We start from the raw sequence: 21,107 nt of genomic DNA on the forward strand, positions 1-21,107 counted from the left end.
AAAAAAAAAAAAAAAAAAAAAAAAAAAAAAAAAAAAAAAAAAAAAAGTGCTCAAATAGATTAAATAGCATTGCCACCTATGTCAGGCTTGTTAACCCAGGAGTTTCAAAACAGTGAACACACATGCAAAGGTTGGATTGAGAAAAGCAGTAAAAATATTAACCCTCACTTATTCCATTACCTAAAACTTCTGTTATATTTTTACCTTTCAGAGGCAGGCCTATCACAGAACCCATATGGCAAACTGCTGCAGGTTTTGTAGTAATTCCCTTCCATGAAGCAGTCTGCAAAACCTTATCCCAAGGCTGTCAGCTCTGGAGCAGAAACAGTGCTCAGGGCTTACATAGAGTTTATGACAGCAACCCCCCAGTCTGTTGGAAATAACATACAACAGTGCATCCTAAATAAGTATGGAACAAATGTCTTTATTTACATAAATCATAAAACATTCTTTTAGAGGATTAGAAACACTTTGGAAAATCAAGCTTGTTTTGCAGTGTTTGGCATTTTTGTTACTCCCACTTATCAGATTTTGGCTCTGTGCCTAGTTTAAGAGCACAGTCTCATGAAGAGCTTGTGGTCTGAGTGCTAGAGTACAAACAGCAGAGATATCTCATAGAAACAGTTAATTTTTAAAAGCCATGGTGGTATTCTTGTTGATTTTAGGCTTTTTCAAGTTTGGTACAGTTTTTACATTTTCAGATAGAATTGTCCTAGCAAGAAGCTATAGTCTTAAAATTACCCTTTTAAAACTATCACCAGCAGAGATTTGCCCTCCACAGAAACCATGTGTAAATGCTGCTTGTACATATTTGTTTTTTGTTTTTTTGTTTTTTCAATCTTTAGTTCTAAAGACAATAGATTAAGATTAGAGTAGTTCTGGAGGAACTTCCACTACAAGGTAAGAAGCAAGAAACTATAAAAGGACAATGTGCCAGTCAGAAATCCTTGTTCTAATCACATCCCTTCAGCTAATCCTGCACTGAGATGCTGCAAGAAAAGTGGTGTCCCAGAGGAGAGCTCTGGTGGATCTAAGCCATTACAGAATACCTCATAGCAGTACCATTTAGGATAATCATCAGTTTTCAAAATGATCTATTTGTACTGATGGGTACAAAATTTAGATCTTTCTGTTCATCTTGTGTTTATCTGTGAACCTGAGATTGATGAGATCACATTAATTTCAAACTGATGAGGTTATCTCTAGAAAAGTTACAGGTGAAACAGAGGTTCTGGCCAACAGAGATAAGATCGGGCCAACTCTAGAAATGTATCCCTAGAGGCAAAGAAATAAAAGGAAGCATAATTCTTATTTCAGCTTTATAAACAATGTCTTTCTCCACTACATCTGTAGGCACGTTTTTAGGATGTACACACTTCAAAGATTAATCAGCAATTTTACTTCCAACTATATTTTCTTGTGGTACAGTAATACGAACTGGGTCTTTTCTCTATACCCACCTGATGTTGGAGGTGGCCAAGGCTCATCTGACCTGGTGGGCTCAACAGTGTTGTCACAGACATCCCAGTAGTCAGCACAACAGTCCACAGGGCCAGGAGGATCTGTGGCACAGAACTGGTCACAGTAACATATAGCTGCTCTGGAGGCAACGTTAAAGCTGCAGTCATCGTTTCTTCCTGTGCAGCAGCCTCGTATCCTGCAGGATTTTCCTTGATACAGACTCCTTTTCAGCCTGTCCCACCCTGAAGAATGACCATCTTCAATAGAGTAAAGTCCCCGGGGCAAATTTCTTCTAGAGTCAAGCTGCTTTGCCATCCAAACTTCACTTGCAATGCAATATAAAAGCAAGATCTGACTTTTGAGCCACATTCTTCCACCTCTAGATACCTTTTTTAAGTCTCTCTGTGCTTGACTTTATCAGCAAATATCCATTTACTGCAGATGCAATACCTCCACTTACTATTCAGAAACAAATCTGAACAGAAGGCTGCAGACTACAATATTTTATGAAGGCTCTGTATTTGTTAATCATTAGTCAGACATGTTATAAACTTTTATTTGCCCAAGATAAAAAAAAAAAAAAATACTGGAAATAAAGCCACAGCTATGTATCCATCATTATGAAATGTTAGGTACATTCCTCTGTGAGAAAGCTTGTAGTAAAGGTTTCTTATGCAGAATATATACAGTCCAATATCTTAGTTCAATACTTTAAGCTTCTAAAATCAAAACAACTTGAGGAATGAGCACATGGTGTTACAGGAGGGTCTCTTTCCTCCTGGCTTCATTTACCTGTAACTAATATGTTCTCCAGATGATTGGAAATTATACTTAGATTACATTTCACCTTCATTTTCCTATCTGATATGCGGGGCTATAGATCATTGACTTTCACTGCAGTAAATATATCCCACGTCCCCCCTTTTCTATTTTGTTTCCAGTGATCTAGGTTTCTTTTATATGCCTAATTTTGCACTGTTTTACTGTGGGCACATTTTAAAAGTCAGGTGATATTCAGCATAAACTATTACCCAAAATATATTCTTTTAAAGTTCACTTTTCTTGATTCAAAATGAACTTGGAAATCTATGTAAATAGGGTAATAAATACTAACTAGTGAGTCCTCATTCCAATTTTAAAAGTAAATGGCTGGAATAATAAAACCATGAAGACAAACAGTAGATATTAAAAGACATGCATAACAGCCTTTACTACTTGTTCTGTGCTCTCCAGGTTTTTTGACTGCAGACTTAAAGAAATATACATGGTACTGTTGCCAAAACCTAAAGTTCAGAAAAAAAGAAAAAAAAAAAAGAAAAAAAAAAAAGAAAAAAAGAGCAAAGTATTTTGAAGCTGCTACCAGAGATAACATGTAAGGCTAAATTGCAGAAAAATAACATACTTTGTAATATGAACAGTTACAAGACAATTTAAGTCCTCAAAACTGAAAAAAAAGAGGTTAAAAAAAAAAAAAAAAAAAAAAAAAAAAAAAAAAAAAAAAGTCATTCTTCCTTTTCCATTTTGTAGTGAATGAGAGGACCCTGAAGAGGTTAATGGCAGGGAATGAAAGAAATCTTTCCCTTTGTGATTTCTACTGGATTGTTCAGTGCTGCAGAAGGTCACAGAATCAAAGGACAGCTACTTATGAAAGCACAGCTGGCAGCACAGCTGGTCTGGATGCATTGCTGTGAATGGTCGAGTCATTAAGGGGGAATGTGTGTGTGTGTTTATATATATGGGATTGTAATACAAATGCTTGAGTCTTTAATAAAATTTCTTGCCAGCAGAGCTTTTATTGGACCTGTCTCTCACACTGTCCCTGTCACAGATAAAAAAAATGTGGATGAGGGAAAATTGCATCAAACCACATGATTAAATAAAAATCATCCTATTTTTGCAGGCAATCTTCTGTATGGAAGTCAATAGAAAGGCCAAGGTCAGCTACATACAATCATTGTACATCACATAATATTACATAAATCTTAACCTTCAGATTTGTTCTGTATTTTTTTATTTTGTTTGCTTTTAAAAAAAAAAGAAAAATCTAGGTATCTCAATCAGTCACCGAGTGCTATAATGCATCACATATAATGTTAGGAAGGTTCAACCAAACATAATCATGAAAAATCACATGAACTTCTTGGTAAAAATGATAATCCTTTTCCTTAATCCTTCTTTCTATGTGGTTCCAAGAAAATAGTTCTCTTGATTTGCACTGCCACCTGCAAAATGCAAATCTTATTTGCTGTTACAGTTTTTTGGACATCATTTTACAAAGTTATGTCCTTACAGTGGCGAAGCATAAGAAAGAAAGAAAGCTTCCATATGTGATATTATCTGCCTTTTAAGTTACAGACCTCTGTCTTTATTTAGTTTAGATTTTAGTTTGGTTAGGTGGTTTTCACTGTTTGTTTTTGGAGTTGTTTTTTTAGCATTTAAATTTTAAGACTTGCTGATGATAAACCAGAGGCAAAGGATTTGTTTGGAAAAGAAGTGAGCTAGTTTACACAGGAATTAACTTCCTTTTAAACAAATGTAAAAATGAAATTAATGCTTCTGAACTGCTTTGTTTTTTGACACACAAAACTATGCTAAAACGTGATAAAATCTTATTCTCCTACCTGCTGGCATATGCTCAAACCTGTTTTTTATTATTTATTTATTAAAAAAAAAAAATGTTGTGGTTCAGTAAATATTTTTTTTTCAATAGTTTCCACTGTAAGCAAAAAGTAGCTCTCTGTAAACTGCAGGAAATCATGTGTTGACTTATCTGTAACTATTTAGGAACTGTTAAATATAATCCTTATTCTCTATTGAAGATTAACCTATTCCAAGCAGACCAGCTCTTCTATGTTTTTGAGTTAGGAGCCTAGACCTAGTTCTGGTCTGCAATGTTAAGTACAAAACTGTCTGACTTGTTCCTGTTTCAGTACTCCCTGAGGTCTATTCTTGAGCTTAAAAGTGCCAAGAATCTCTTTAAAGCTAGAACAGGATTATCCCACAACTTTTCTTCCAAAATTCTTTCTGATTTGTTTGAATGAGCTCATTGCACACACTAAAACCTCATTTCTGATCAACTTTCAGATTAGTGGTAAAAGCCCTGAGCTAGGTACTGTTTGCTAGCTAGGTCACTCCCAGGACAGACCTCTGAGCCTACCCCATCAGAAGACTGTGCTGCCTTTCCTTTGCCTGACTTTCAGCCAGTTTAAACAGGACACCAGCCTCCAGTCCTCTTGTCTGCTAGTAGGCAAAAACTCAGTGTGTCATAGAGACCATGTAATTGCTTATCATTAGTTTAAACTCTGAAATGATATGGGCCGTCCCTTTCTTTGAACTCAAAGGGAAACTTAGCTGGTGACTCCTTGCACAAAAGACACCGCTGCTTTGTGACAGCTGCAATAGATTATACTTACTACTTTTTATTATTAAAGGCTGCAATGAGGAAAAAGGTTTTCAGCCAACCCATTTTATCAGAAGTATTATACAACACTGTGTTCTCTTTCCTGTGTGTATTCACCCTCCCAAGTGGTGAGTGCCTACATCCTAGACCTGTTTATGCAGAGAAAAACTGCATGTTAAAGAGTTTTTCTCACCGGCATTTTGGTCTCCTTGTGTTTGGGGCAGGCTGAGAATGTTTTTGTTTGTTTGTTTTTTTTTTTTTTTGTTTGTTTTTTGTTTTTTGTTTTCATTCTATTGGGCAACAGCCTCACTGTTGTAGGTAGTTGTCACAGCATCCAGCAGTGCCACTGTTAATTGAAAACTTTCAGGGCTGCCTATGCCAGTTATTACCATGCTATTCCAAGTTACACGCAACTCAGAATAGAAGTGACTTAGGTGACAAATTTCATCGGTACAGAACTGCCACAGAGCACTTTTCTACGTGCAAATTCTGGGACCAATGTGTCCACTCTCTCAGATATTTAATTAAACAGTTTTAGGGTCAAAGTCATAGGCAGAGGAAGAGAAAACAACCCCAATTGCCTGTGCCAAAGAAACCCTGTTCTTCACAGCTACAAGCACACACATACGCACAAGTGCTCAAGCATTCAGAGTCAGCAACCACAGGTAAAATAAGATGATACATTATGTACATTATGTGGTTGTTACTGCCTCATAGCCTTATCACTCTTCCCAAAACAATAATTCACTATACGTGCTTCCTACCTCAGTTGCATCCCTTGGTCATCTCCATGCAGCAGGTGCCATCTCATTCTTGTTGTTCTCAGCCATACTCCAGCATTGCCCTGAGGCCATGGTCAGCCCATTCTGGGCTCAGTCAAGTAAATACATGCGAAGAATGGGAAAATCTGTGCATGAACCAGCACATTATGCGCACAGTCACAGAGACATAAGTGGCCTCCTCAACAGTACTTCACTAGGGCTTGCCAAATGTAGGAAGAGCAGAAACTGCTCAGGAGCCCCAGCTGGGATGGAAACCTTGATAGCAGCCCCATCATATTATGTGTCACGTGCCTCCTTGGTTATGCTGTTAGTGAGACTGATGTGGACAGAGAGGTGATGCCTTCAGTGAGCTTATTAATCGTATATTGGTTGCTCACCAGCCAGTTAGAGGTGAGGTAGAAGAAAATCTAACATCTTTCACAGTCAGTATGATCTCTGGGATGTTGTGCTGGTGTTGCATGGCTGATGTGTACCCACTCATATTTGTCTTGAATGTGAGGCCCTATCTGATCCTATCAGTGAGTGATGGCACCCTAAGCCTAAAATATTCTCTTGACCATGGATAGACTAACAAGGTTAGAGGTAGAAGTAGAGGTATTTTCCCAAACTGATTCCAGAAACCTTACCAGGTTTTCCATGTGCCTTACCTGCAAGCAGGTTCGGAGGTGCTTGGGACACATACTAACTTCGGCACTGTTGCAATGTGAGTGTCACTAGTTCACTTCTAGGGGAGCCAACCCAGAGCAGGTTTATTCCTCAGTTTGTAAAATACTCTGTGCCATTTGCCTTGATCAGTGCAGAAGTAGCCTAGGATTGCCCTGTGTATGGCTAGATACTACTTCTTGAATAAATGAGAGCAGTCTAACACAGTAGTCACCAGCTCATTTTTGTTCAGACATCTTTTATGGTGTACAAAGAGACACTGCAAGGATGATACATGCAGTTTATTGACATGGAGATTATGCAGCTTATTGATATGATTAGCCTTGGCTAATGCACCCGTTAAATGGCTACAATAAATAAGCTACTATTAGTATCCTCATCAGCCCTGGTAAGATGTCTGGAGTCAGTGCAGGGCAGGCAAACATCAGTCAGGTGGGGAAGGATTGTGCTTCTTGATCCCCAGAAGAGGCTGGTCCTCTGCGTTGCTGAGTTGGCACTTTCTGATTCTCTGCTCTTAGAGGTTTTTTATACCTTAAGGCATAGCATATTTCCTTCTGAATCCTTGAGCTTTTCCTATTACCCTTTCAACGATACGCTTCTCTCTGTGATTTTACTTTTCTCATTTTGCATAACCTTAGCGGGTGAACTTTATGATATTTAGGCAATGTTCTCATTAAAACTGAGTCAAGACCACAGAGGTGTGCCACACCAAACCAGGCTTTGGATCCCAGGCAGCTGAAGTCTGGGGGCAAGGGCTGCCCTTAATTTGAGGCAGCAAACCACATTTTCTCAAATAATGAGTTCTGTCCCTTCTACTCATGGCCTATATAAGTCACTGCCCAAATACACCCCTTGTGCTAGCCCAATTTCACTTCAGACCACTTGGGCCAAGCTTAATGTGTTGGGTGTTTGTTTTTTGTTTGTTGTTTTTTGTTTTGGAATGGGGTGGGTGTTGGTTAGCTTGGGTTGCAGTACATAGCAACAGCAGTAATACAAACTGCATGCACAGGATGTGATGAATTCTGTGTATCAGACTGCATGTTAGCCTGTGAACGAAGATAAAGAAAAAGGAGAATATAACCTCTCAATAAGCATAGGCAGTCATTGGGATCCTGACAGAAACGTGTACTTTACAAGGAAAAATATGAATAAAAGCAGAGTAAAGGCATCAGAAGTCGGACTAAATATATTACTTTATTGAATAAGAAGCATCCATTAATTTTATAGTACTACTGAATAAGCAATCATTTTTTTCATGTAGACTTTTGCTCTTTATAATCTCCCCTTAAAGAATTTTTTCTCTAAATACTTTTCCCATTAGTATCTGAGGGGTAGACTTCCTAGGCTGTTATTGCCAGTATACTCTCAGTTTTCATTCATAGACAGAAGCTGTTTGAGTAGATAGGGATGTTGTTTTTTAAAATATGCACAGATGAAGAAACTCACAAAATGAGAGGTAAAGAAAGGGATCCCTCTTTTGCCTTTCCTACAGTTTTGGTACTTCTTTCTCTTGCTTTTGTTCCTTCCACCCATGGTCTTTTGTCTGTCACGTGGGATAATTTAAAGATAAAAAGTACCATTTGAATAATCCTCTCAGTTAGACATGCCAGATGGGGTTTGGGCTTCACAAAAATGAAATTCAGGAGGAAAAGAAAGTTGGATTTGCAAGAAATTCAGAACAAAGCAACTGCTTTGGAAATATGGTCAGAAAAACTCATTAAAACTTTGGAGAATTGCACAGATTACATTGGTTCTAAATTTCAGTTTTGCCAAGTTCAGTGTTTGACTTTCAGTCAAGAAATACTAATAGATACTTGTTGGGTGTACCTATTACATCTTATACAATTTATAACATATGTAGAGTATTTATGTGCTATTAAGTATGCATTTACATCTTTCTTAAAAAGGTTTTCAATACATTTTTCTTCTGTTTACCTGTATGTGTTGATTTCTGTCCCCAGGAACTGTCTCTTGAAGTCAGTGAAATGATTTTCACAATACTTTTTTTTTTTCTTTTTTTTTTTCTTTTTTTTCCCCTCTGGCTAATGCATGTGCTGTCCACAAATTGTACACACTTAACTTCTACTTCTTTTTCATTGAGAAAAGAAACTAATACATATATAACCCTTATATGTCTACCAATCATTTAATGATATTGTGAAGGATGTGTGTACTACAGTATCAAGGGAAAATGTATATTTTAATCTATATAAAGAGACTCATAGATGGTTGAACTTCTCTTTCATTTTTACAGTTCCACAATTAAACAGCTTAAGTCCATGCCCAGTAGTACAAGGCCTTAAGACTAGTCCATTTAATTTGACTTTAATTTTAATATTTTAATTGATGATTTTATAAATTATTTCATCACATTAATTTTAATGAAAGCAGCTTCACAGCTCGTTACAATTATTGATCTTAACTTCAAGTTGTAGCAGGGTGTCAGGAGGCGAAGCGCTCCCACACACCAAGTTGCAATGCAAAAGTCCTGATGTACACATACCTGTGGGGTGATTTATAAGGTCAAAAGATCAAGGGAGAAACCAGTGACTCATGCAAACATAGATGAACAGTGTCCTTAAACTTTTACAATGCATTTTGAAAAAAAAAAAAAAAAAATTGTTTAAGATTCAAGCTCAGGCAACACTCAGTCTGTGGAAACTCAGGGTCAAAAAGAATAATGCAAAGTAGACAAGAAAGCAGTGGTTCTTCCATGTTTGCTAGCACAGAATTATCAGTTCTGTCTGCCTTCACCAGATGTCACAAGGCTATGAACATTTCATGGCAGAGGAGAACCACTGTGCTTGCTGATTGCTTTAGGTGCTGACACAAAAGTGAAAAATTCCTTTAGCATTTCACAAAGCCCCTGCATGATGGCAAAACATGACCAAGGTTAAGAGCGTGGGAACATTCCTTTCCCAATGATGCTGACATCCAGTCTCTGCTATTTGAACTATGCAGAGCCAGATTTACAGAAGCGAAGATAAGAATCACAACAAACAGTTTGCAACAAAAATACAGCTTTATTCAATTTCAACATTTGTATTATGTCTAAATAAAATATGCTGTGTTATTTTAGGCCTCTCTTAAACTGGCAAGCACTTCAAGAAGTGGTACACAAATATGGCACATTCATGTGTGTATCTCTGGGGTTAATTATGCTAGTACATAAGATTATCTCATGAAAGAATATTTGATTGTTATTGCTGCTTTCCAATTAGCATACTAGAAGTATATTTTTTTTAATGGTGCTTTAAATAACATTAGCGCCATGGATTCTTTCTCAGTATAGGAACAGGTCTGAAAATACTCTATGGTTTAGCTCTTGATCCTAATTTGGGGCTGCAAAAGAAGAGTTTTCACATGAATACATGTAGCAAAAAATAAAGATTTGTAAAATGCATAAGTAGCATGCACCAAGCTCACTTGGTTTTCCTGCTTTATACAACCTGATGGTCTGACTTATAAATGTTAACTCATATTTTGCCAGAAAAAAAAAAAAAAAAAAGCATGAAGAAATATTCAGCCACTTCTCTTGCCTGCCTTTGCACCAACCTGAGAAAAACTTTAAGTCCTTAAATTCTCATGTAGCTGCAACAACCCTAATTCTAAATTAAATCCCTCTTTCTGAAACTTAGGCCCATTTCTTTTCCTCCTACTCTCAGGGAGGATAGAGAGGTGACTAATATCCTTTTATAACACATTATAAAGAGATATAACCTGTTGTGCCTCATCTCTGTCTTTATTTCTTTTCTTCTGTGTGAAGAAACTGAAACCTTTAAATCTTTTCTAAATCTCCCATTTGTTTTCCACACCTCCAGACTCTCTTTCTAAAATTGTTAAGGACAGAACACAATACTGCAACTGATTCTTCACTAACACTGAACAGAAATGAGTAATTACCTCCATTATATTATAAACGCTCCTTTCAGTGTTTCCCTTGAATGACATTTTTCGTAAGAACATTGCCTCTCCAACTCAGATTCACTTTGTGGTCCCCTGTAATCCTCAGGTTCTCTCCTGCCTTATTGTTGCCATTCCATTTCTGCCTGTGCTTTGCATTGTTCTTTGTAATTGTCTTGAATTAATTTTGTAATTTGATTTCCAGCCATCCCTCTAATATAAGCGATGTTTTTGGACTTTAATCCTGTCTTCCAAACTGCTTGCAAATCTTTGCAAATGAGGACTATCTGCAAATATGGTAAATTAACTGTCCACTCAAGTGAGCAAGTAGTTAATATTTTATAGTGCTAGAACTTGAAGATGACATTATGTAAGTGTCTGTGAGATGTTATCCCATTTTAGCAGCAAATGGTTGTTCTCAAAGTCCAGGTTTCCAATCAGTTGCACATCTACCTTATGTGAATTTAATTTAGCCCATTTCTGCTTTGCGTGCTTATGAATGTCATGTGGGACTGTGTCAAAGATGCACTGTATCAACCACATCCCCTATATCTGTTTTGCTGTCAAAGAAGGAAATGAGATCAACTTGATAGGATTTTTTTCTGATATGTCCCTGTGCAAGTTCTCTTATCTGCTTGCTATTCTCTAGATGCCTACAAATAGATTGCTTAATACTTTGTTCTAGTATCTTGGAAATAATATTAGGACTGGCTTTTCTATAATTCTTTAGACCATCATTTCCTTCTTTGATAGATATGACATTGTCTTTGCCTTTCCCCAGTTTTCTGGGTATTTAATCATTTTGCTAATTGCTAGTTTGAGAAATAGCTTTGGTTAAGTGTTTAAGGGGGTTTCACTGGGCTGTGCCATCCTGAATACATCCATTTCACCTCAGGATTCCTTAAAGTGTTCTTTTCCTATTCTCTCTATGTTCCTACTCCAAAATTCTTAATATTAACTGAATCAAATTTTTAGTCATAATTAGCCTTTTTTGTGAAGACTGAAACTGGAAAAGGTATTGAACACTTTAGCCTTTTCTGTATTACCTATTTGCTGACCTTCCAAGTTGAGTACTATATTGTGTCAAGTATAGCATATTATTTTCAATATGGTATTGTTTAATTATAGCACACTATTCATTTTAATGGTACTATGTGGCTATGCACTCAAATATAAAATAATATTCAACTTATTTCAATTATATTACCACACAATCTAATCCTAGGCCATACCTCAGTTCTTTCCAGCTGTTTGATTGCATCCCACTTACAATTAATTAAATTTTGACTTTAAGCTAAGAAGTGGAATTATTCAGTATTAGTAATTATTAATAGAAAATCAGCCACCAAAAATAGCCAGCTTAATATCCAAACACTAAATTGTGTTGCTAAAGCATCCTACCATCTTTTCAAAGCACACATATACAACAATTTATGAAAGTGACACTAAAGATGTAGTTACATATTCTAACTGTAGTCAAGTCATAAAAATAGTAATACTCACCACTGTAGCTAAATAGAATCTCTTTCATTGGTGACCTGTATTAAGAACAAAAAGAAAGAAATGAAAACAAAGTGGAGAGGAGCATAAAAACTGTCATAAGATAACCAGGTACAAGACTACAATTGTTTTGCTGGTGGACAGACAACTTCATAAAACATCTTGTCTTTTTAAAATTTTGTTTTCCTGCACTATTAATTTATAACTATGCTTATAGGGCTTAGGATGTTTTCCATACATTGACAGGTTTAAGGAAGCAAATACACACATACCAAATTTCAAAAGGCAAAACATTACCTTGGCTAAATGCACATGTTGGGCTTCCAATTCCTTGTACGACCACAGCCCAGGAAGACATAGCATGTGGCCAACCTTATAGTCAAATGGCACTGATACTGTTTTCCTCTACCTTAGAAAGGCTTTCCACACTCTTCAATAGAAGCCTTGTACCCAATGAGGAGGAGGGTGTACTACAGAGGTCAGTATTTGTTTATAATGGATAAATAACTGGTGCGCCCACCAGAAAATGTAGTAGTTAGCTATTCAAAGTCACTGTTCCAGATGTCATTTCATGGGTGGCTTAGGTCAATGCAATCTGACAACTCCAGAAGGGACTTGTGTGATGGAAGAGCATGCAAGCCCCTGATGTCTGTGGATGTTCCTAACTTGGAGAGCAGACACAGATTGCTAAACTGAGGGTATGGCTCCTATTCTGGAGCACTTTGCCAGGCTGGAGGAATGGGCCAGCAGGAGCTTTGTGAACAAAGGCAAATGCGAAGTCTTACATCTAGGTTGGGTGAGTGAACAATCCAATACAAACATAGGTCAAGGACTAACCAGCTGTGCAGTCACACAGAGACTTCAGAGCTGGCTGACACCAAAATGAAGGAGGATCTGTACACCTGTGTGGTGATGAAGGCTAACTTCATATCAGGCTGCATTAATTAGAGCATAGCCATATGCCATTCCCTCATAGGTTGTGAGGGAAGTCATTATTCTCTGACAGGCACTAGTGAGGCTGCATCTGGAACATAGTTTCAATTTTTTGGATAGAATAGAAAAGAGACATCAACAAACCAGAAAAAGCCCAATGGAGAGTAATCAGGATGGTTGTGGGAGTTTCCTGATTTCTGGGAAAGGCATATCATAGAATCAGTAAGGTTAGAAAAGACCTCCAAGATCATCTAGTCCAACCTTTCCCCCGCCACCAGTATCACTCACCAAACCATGTACCTAAGCTCCATGTCCAAACTTTCCTTAAATACTCCCAAGGATGGTGATTCCACCACCTCCTTGGGCAACCCATTCCAATGCCGTATGACATACGAGGGGACACTGCAGGGCTTGTTTAACTTGAAGAGTAAGCAAAGGGTTATCTGTTCTCCCTCTCTGGCTACCTAAAGAGGATTTAGAGAGAATGCAGGTTTTTATAGTGAAAGGATAAGAGGCAACCAGTGGGGAAATTTTAACTGCCCATAAGGAAAAATATTTTCATCCTGAGTGGTGAAACACTGTAACTGATTTTTCTGTGGTTCTATGATTCTAATTATTCATGAATTACATGAATATTTGCATAATAAAAAATCTTCCTCAAACTACACTTGTGTTCTGACTACATATTCAGAACAAATTCTTTTCCACTGAAATTACCATACATTATTCCTACTATTATTTAAAGGAGACTAAGTACAACAGATTTTTCTTAAAGCCAGATAGAATTAGATTAAAATGGCAGTTTAAGTGACATGCTGACATTTCATATTTTCTCCATATCATTTGAAATATAGCCTGTGCATTAGTACCCTTTTAGACTTTTTAATGTAAATTCAGCATGTAATACACTTACTGTAATTCTTTTTATAGAGATCACATTAGAAATAATACCCCATAAATTCAGAAAACATTTTCCCTTATTAATGCTTGGTGATCTAATATGCCTTTTCATGTCAATAGGCTATAACTGAAACTTTTTAGTTAAAGCAAGGACATATCATTAAAGCTGTCCAAAAGTATTGCCCAGATACCTGTTGCAATATAAATTTCCCATTGTGAGTATAAAGTATTAAAATTTACAAAGCTTAAAGCATTATAAAGTATAAACTAAATATAAATTATCTCTGCTGATTTTTTTATATTTTTTTTTCAAAATTTAAAAACTTATGACATTTGGACCTGCCTTTCTATTTGTAGGTATGAGAAGACTGTAGCTTACTTTTCCTCATTAGTAGCCCATCCATTATGAAATTAAAGAATTTATCCCAGCTATCATTTGAAATTCTTGTTCCCTTAGTAAAAGCAGTAGATGTTCTTACTTGTAATGTTCCTTTGCAATATAATTATATTTTCAAATAAATGAAACTATAAAGTTAAATGAAACATTATGATGATATAGAGACAGTCTAGTGCTGTGGTCCTTGACTTGGACAACATAAACTAAGGGCATTGAGACTATTGATTCAGAGAGGTCTTGTTCATTTTCTTTCAAAATATTTTGGAATATTACAGGTCAAGTCAGAACACGTTTTTTTGGAGGAAAGTGACATCAAAGGATTTTCTAATTTTCAACATCTGAGAGCTTTTTTTATTTGTACTACTGGTGCCCTTTCCTTTATTTGCTGCCTTATGCTATTTATAATCTCTATGCCTAGTCTCTGTCTATGCATTGTTTATGAATAACCAAATACACTTTAATTCCTTGGATAGTTTATAAACCCTGCACATCAGCAGTGCTACAAGTGGGTTGGGTCTTTGGCCTAACATAAGTTACATAAATTCATAATGTACAACCCTTACATAAATTCTTCAGTACAAGGATTCTATCATATAATGGGTGAATTTTCTCCTTATATGTAGAATCTTTTAATGATTAATAGTAATGTTGACCTCTGACCAGGAACATTCCTTAAGTAAATAAAGATAAAGAACAATGTATAACAGAGCTTTGGGCCTTATTGACATTTTCATAGAATTCATAATTTCAAGAACTTTTGGTATTAAATTTGATTAAAGCAGAGCAAGACAGATTGTTTCCCTTATTAAGAAAAAAATGAAAAAGGAAGAAAGAAAGAAAGATAGGGGGGTGGAAGGAATCTGCACAAAAGTGTCTCAGTGAAATACTGTCTCCTCTGAAGTCAATGGAATCAGCATTTTCTCATGAGGTCTTTTTATGAATGCTGACCTTACATTAAAAATGCTAGGTCTCAAATAATTATTTCAGATTTTTTAGGAATAACAAATAGATGAGAGAGAGTAACAGCTGTAGAAAAAAAAAAAAAAAAAAAAAAAAAAAAAGATTATGTGAACCTAAATTAATTGTATAATAAATTTGGGATTATGCAAATTGTATATGAATGAAGGGAATGAGTATGTACATTTAGGACCTGTATGCAATGGCTTTTTATAACTCTGCAGGGACATACGCCCTATGTTCTCTCTAAATATTGTGACAGTACAGTTCTCAAAGTAATTTTTATGTCAGTCATACACCACAATATGGACAAACACCAGGTTAAAGGAAGACCGTAAGTACTGGAAATTACTGTCATGTCTCTTGGTTAGGTTTTACAGGTGTATCCTTCAGATCTCCTCCAACTAAAAAGTGCTGGTTGTAGAGAAGGATTTCACGGGGAGGAAAATCTGTTATTTGTTCTCCTGCTTTCACAAGAAAGTAGAAGATCTGATTTGCTTCATGTTACAGAAAGAAGCTAAAGCTGCATGAGGAATAGAATGCTGCGTTTCTAAACACAAAAGTAACTTTTTTTTTTTTTTTTTCAGTGAATACTTCCCTTTGAGGAAAACAATGTGAATTATTTCAGTAGCAACAGTAGCAATATCTTCCCTTTTCCCTTCTCTCACTCCTTTCAAGGAACCAAGCAAATGCTTATGTTTCACCGAGCCTTTGACCACCCATTCTTTTTCTGGAATTGCATAAATTGCACTGACTTTCTCTCACACTGTTTCTTGCTCTGAGTGAGGAACACCAAATGGGAAGAAGTTAAGAAGTTGAGCTTACAAGTAATTTTAGATAAAGAAGAAATGGTTACTGAGGGCAGAGACAGAGAAATATAAAGTTTTTATTGCAGGAGTAAGAGTAACATTGGCCTTATCACTTGACAGAACTATTCCTAACCAGTTCAGCATCCAAACAGGATTTCACTGATAACAAAGGGCATTTTAAATTAGGTGGAGCCTTGTGGGTTATATAAGCTTATAAAGTGTAAATTCAGCACAAACTGTTACTAGAGTTAGGATAGGTTCCTTTCAGAAGCTTCACAGAAGGAAATAATAATAATAATAATAAAAATAAAAATCTGAGAAGCAAGGTGTTAATTGTCTAACTTTATTTTGCGAAGGCATCTTGGGGCTTACTTTGGAAAGATCTACAATATAAACATAACAACTGTATTTGTGAGAACCAAGGAGTGGCTCCTGGGAGGCAGACTAGGGGGAATTGGTGGTGTAGAAACAAGAAGGAAGGACAAGGAGAAAGGGAGGCATCTGGAAAGCTGCAGTGAAGATTCAAACAAACAAACAAAGAAAAAGATGAAGTATCTGTAGGTCCCTGGATCCCTGACCAGAGAGGCTGGGGATGCACATGAGAATAAAAATTCATGTCTCATATTCTCCTGGTGCTGAACAGCAGCCTGTTGTTCAACCCAACAGGTGAGATGTCTACCTTTTTTCTTTTTCTTAACATTTTCACAGCAGAAACCAAGATTAACTGTAAGGATATATTGACAGGCTCTGTCATAGAGCCTGTCAGAGCCTTCTCTCTCAGAAGTCAGGCAAAACTTCTGCCTCCAAAATGTGAAGGTCTTGCACTCAAACCTCCATCAACATTTTGCAAAACTACTCAAAAGTCACACATTTGGTAGCAATTATTGACAATCATCCATTTAATTTATTTAAATGCTCATTTTGCTGCTTTTAGCAAGACTAGAATCTAGTTTTAAAATAAGAAAAGAAAAATAATGTGTTAACAAAAATGCAATTATCATTCTTATTTATATTGTTAAACCCATCTAAAAACTTGTGATTTAATTGTGAGAATGTACCCAGTCACAGTAGTAAAAATCCATTCTTGTGTCATAGCTGTACTCATACTGCTCTTATTCGTAGTAAGTGATGCACTTTCATGTAAATTTCTAAAATAATGTAGAAAATGACTTTTAATTAAGGATGTTCCTTATACTCTAAAGCCTACAGTAAAGAATATGATAGTTAATTAAATTATATGTGTTGATTTCAATATTGACACCATAATTCAGACTCATGTTCATGATTCTAGGAAAAATAAATAAATAAATAAACGCATTGTTTGTTCCAGCAGAATCTTTCTAATTTTTATATGTTCTGTCTCAAGAGAAAAGTAAGAATGTGTAGCATATCAGATTTTCACTTAAGATTTCTTTGAGTGAATTATCTATGGTGATAACCAGTGTGGTCCTAGAAAGTAGAGATGTGAAAGTAGTAAGGAATCAGCCACTGAATATAGATTTCAGGAAGATTTGTGTCCTCCTTCAAAGTCAAATAAAACTGGCACTGAATTTTGAACTTGGGCAAACTACCTCTTTGCATGCTGTCTGAAGGTTTCTTGACAGTCCTTTACAAAATTCTCAACAACTAATTGTCCTAAGAGATTCTGGCAGTTCTTGCATCTCGTATTTAAAACAAGCTATACCAGTGACCAGAAACTGGGGATTGTATGATTTAAATGGGGCTTACTGCATAATTTAACAAATCCCACTTGATATCATCCCAACAGTACAAACCAGAAACCTGAAATGTAAATGTTAGTGTTTCCTCAAATTCACACAAACAGCACAGCCTCCAAAACAACTCTGCTTTTAGGTGTTTGTATTTTTTTTTTCTTTTTAATCATTAAGAATAATTAATGTTTATCTAGCTCATGTACTGGACAAGAGCAGGTTTGTGAGCTCAGCACATTTTTGCTCATCAGCTCATACAAATGTTACATAAATAAAAGATTAAGCTAGCATTCAAATACATAAACACATTAAATGTCCACTGATTACCTCCTCAGAGCTGAGTGTTTCATTTTCTGGAATAGGCACTATGGGATGACTGGGCTGCCAAGCCAAGATGTCACGGGTTGGAGGGAGCATGAGGTTAAAAACAGGAAAAAAAAATCAGTTATCAGTTCAATTTCTGTATAAAATATCACACCATTTTACCAATGGAAGACAGTACCCTCAGTCATTCAAGGGACAGCAATGTAATGAGTTCCTACTTGTGTTCAACAGTATCTGTATGCTTACTGCTCCCGTCTATTTCAAGGTATGGCCTGTTCTCTGTTATATCATATTCCCATAATTAAAAGGGTGGGGAAAGATAAATCACTTTCCAATTTGAAAGAGCCCTCTCAAGTCAAAATCACAGCAAGGGCATCTGCCTTACAATGCATTCAGTATGAGATAATGCACATAAAGTTAGTTAAAACTGAAGTCATATTTCTATCACTTTGAATAAGTCTTCTTAAATCACCTCTAAAAGACCTCTCCTTAATCTTACATTTCAGATACATAAATCATGCAAACAGTTAATTTAATAAATAAATAAATAAATAGCTGTATAACACTAATTAGTATGTGCAGAAAGGATTTTATAATTTTGCAGTGTGTTTTGAGTACTACAGGATTTGCATCTGAGTTATGAAGTTTGATGGATGATATTCAAATGAAGAACCATACCAATTTCAATAAGATTTGAAGAGAATACCGGATAAGACAGAATGTATATAGGCAATATTAATATCACAAGTTTGTGAAGTTTTCATATTCAGCATCCTCTTTAGAGCAAAAGTCACAGGAAATATTGGAGCTTTGGTATTTTAGAATTGTAGAAAGATAAGGTTGGAAGAAGCCTTCAAAGTTCAATGTGTCAAAAGCACTACTTTGTTTTAGTATTTAAAACAAATAATACATTAGCAAATGATGTGTTGCTTAAAAAAATACTGGTCTTGCCCTAGAAAATTAACTTTGAACCTGAGCTTCTTAAGTGTAAAGCTGATCTGCCAATCTAACCCCATAAAAAAAAAAAAAAAAAAAAAAAAAAAAAGTGTGACATTGAAGTGTCACATACTGTCTATAATTACATTATTGATCTGTTCTGTATTGGCCTCTACTTTTGAAAATTCACCCTGCTTCATTTTCAGGGAATCAGGAGCCAAGTCTTAAAAAAACAGCAGCAATTTTTAGTTATTTAACATTTTTCTCTTATTTTTTTCTCCCTCAAAATGGAAAGGCAGATTAATACCTTTAGGCAATACAATTATTTAATGTATTTATTCAATAAATTTAGGCAACGAAAAAATTTTAGACAAACAAAAGTTAAGGAAGGGGTAAGGGAACTAGTTGTCAGCAGCAACATCCCTCCCTCCACCACAGACCTGGCTCCTGATTTCATCTGGCACAACAACCAAGGCAGCCCACAGACCTTGCACCACCCCACTGCTGCAGCACAGCTCTTTACAACAAACACAGGAGATGTTTAACAGCCCACAAGGGGACAGAAGTCCCATTTCCAAAACCAGCATCCTGCAGCTACTGAGGTTAGACAATCCTTGATGATATACAGTGACAAAGTTCTAGCAACACCTGCAGTGTATTAGCAAACTTATTTCATTTAAATGAACCCTGTGCTGAATTACTTATTGTCTCACCAGAATATGGCATTTCTGTATTCCAGAAAAAAAAAAAAAAAAAAGAATCACAAAAAGAACACAGGAGGTATTGATCGTGTTCTGTTTATTTTCTGATGTGCAGCTAAGCCCTCTGAGAAGGACTTCCACTCCTAGGGTAAGGAAACCTACCTCTTCAGGTAGTGAACTGAGAATACGGTAACTTTTTTTCTCAAATTGCTCATGCAGCCAATAAATTAAAAATGCACTTTTATTGTGTTATCTAGTCCTAGTCTTTCTTGCTGGTATTCGTTGTCTACTGTGCTTAACTGGAATTCCTACTGATTCTGCCTTACTTTGTTCCTTGAGTATGAGGTCTTGATTCCCTCCTCAGGCCTGACAAATAATCATTTTTATTTTTTTTCCTCCAAGATGTATCTTTGTTTGTTTTATTTTGATAGCATAGTGAATGCAAATAACAGCCCCCATGAAGACAGAAAGTTATCTATATTTTCTGGACAGACATTGTTAATATTGATTACTTTGTAGAGATTTAATTGATAGAAAAGAAGTGAGAGGATTTCAAGGACTTCACTAATTAATGACTGGAAGAAAAGTTAAAGCAGAAGTTAAGACGTAGCAAAAAAAATAATAACATACAATTTTCTGAAGTCTGCTTTCACAAGTCTCTCATGTAAAAACCTTGAAGAATTATTGTAGAAGAGTGCATACTAGTCAGATGTCTGAAGGTCTGGTTTTGCCATGACATGGGGGCTAGAAAGTCACAGCTATTTAGATTTATAAATTAATTTCAGTAGTACTTGAGTGAATATGGAGAACATCAAAAAAGTACTACATCCCTGATGCTGAAATAACACTTAGTCTTGCAGGTCCCTAAAAGGAGGGTGTTGGGTTTTTCCCTGTAATCATATAGCTCTATCTCTGCCAGATGTGAAGGAGATGAGTTCTTTGGCCTGGGTGAGTTCATCTGAACAACCTGAAAACCTATTCCTGTCTTATTTCCATAACGTGTCAATGTAATGTGAAACATGTCAGCCTTGTGTGGAACAGGACCCATGCTTTTTCTCCACAGTTTAGCCAAGAGGCTGCAAAGCCTTATCCCTTCCTCTCTGATTGTTCTTTATGATTTTTGTGTTCTTGAGTGCACATTACATCCCCCAGGCAGGATAGAAAATGGTGTCCCAGTGCACTTGCTTTCTGCAGCTCCATGTGTAAGTACTTGGTTCTTTTGGAAGAAAGTGGGAGAAGTTTGAACTTCTACAAGCTGCGATGGGCACTATACTTGGTTATTTCAGGTGTCTGGGCAAGTATTAACAGGACATTGGCACTGGTTTCTTGTTCTCTCTGCACGGTAGTCAGCCTAGGGTGTTCAGAGGACACTTAACAGGACATATAACCTAACTCATTAAACTCAGCCTTGTACCTGGATCACAGTACAACATACAGACTTAAGCACAGGAAAAATATCCTCAGAATATGAAGGTAATTTCTCTGCAAATATGACCTATCAAACACATAGTACCAGAAAATCAGCTTAAAAGTAACAGAAATGCAAGGTAGGCAGAACAAGCTGGGATTAACTGTTCCTTACTAGACACTGTGTGACTGTCATCCTTCAGAGTCATAGAGGAATGTGCCCATGTCCACAAGATCTGAAGTGTGAATGTAATTTGGACTCTGTACTTTTTACTGGTTTGTTGTCTTCATGAGACCTCATCCTGTTCTGTCACTGGCAGTC

At 36.4% G+C, this 21,107-nt stretch overlaps 2 protein-coding genes across 8 annotated transcripts in view; both read right to left on the reverse strand.

The window, feature by feature from the left end:
- Positions 1 to 1,953, reverse strand: part of TINAG (tubulointerstitial nephritis antigen) — a 67,137-nt gene extending 65,184 nt beyond the window's left edge. The window contains exon 1 of one of the 2 annotated variants that reach the window (XM_035319926.1): positions 1,461 to 1,942. In XM_035319926.1, the coding sequence (XP_035175817.1) occupies positions 1,461 to 1,830 (370 nt within the window). In that variant the 5' untranslated portion in view covers positions 1,831 to 1,942. Of the gene's footprint in view, positions 1 to 1,460 lie in introns of both variants that reach the window. The other variant, XM_035319925.1, reaches the window with a different exon arrangement.
- A 7,356-nt stretch (positions 1,954 to 9,309) lies between these two features.
- The window catches only part of MLIP (muscular LMNA interacting protein), a 117,303-nt gene continuing 105,505 nt past the window's right edge, over positions 9,310 to 21,107 (reverse strand). For 3 of the 6 annotated variants that reach the window (XM_035319920.1, XM_035319922.1, XM_035319921.1), the window contains 3 exons: positions 17,745 to 17,798; positions 11,713 to 11,747; positions 9,310 to 9,648 (listed from right to left, as the gene is read on the reverse strand). In XM_035319920.1, the coding sequence (XP_035175811.1) occupies positions 11,721 to 11,747; positions 17,745 to 17,798 (81 nt within the window). In that variant the 3' untranslated portion in view covers positions 9,310 to 9,648; positions 11,713 to 11,720. Of the gene's footprint in view, positions 9,649 to 11,712; positions 11,748 to 17,744; positions 17,799 to 21,107 lie in introns of those variants that run through there. The other 3 variants (XR_004749016.1, XM_035319924.1, XR_004749017.1) reach the window with 2 other exon arrangements.

This window comes from Oxyura jamaicensis, chromosome 3 (genome assembly GCF_011077185.1).
Source record: "Oxyura jamaicensis isolate SHBP4307 breed ruddy duck chromosome 3, BPBGC_Ojam_1.0, whole genome shotgun sequence".
Taxonomy (NCBI): domain Eukaryota; kingdom Metazoa; phylum Chordata; class Aves; order Anseriformes; family Anatidae; genus Oxyura; species Oxyura jamaicensis.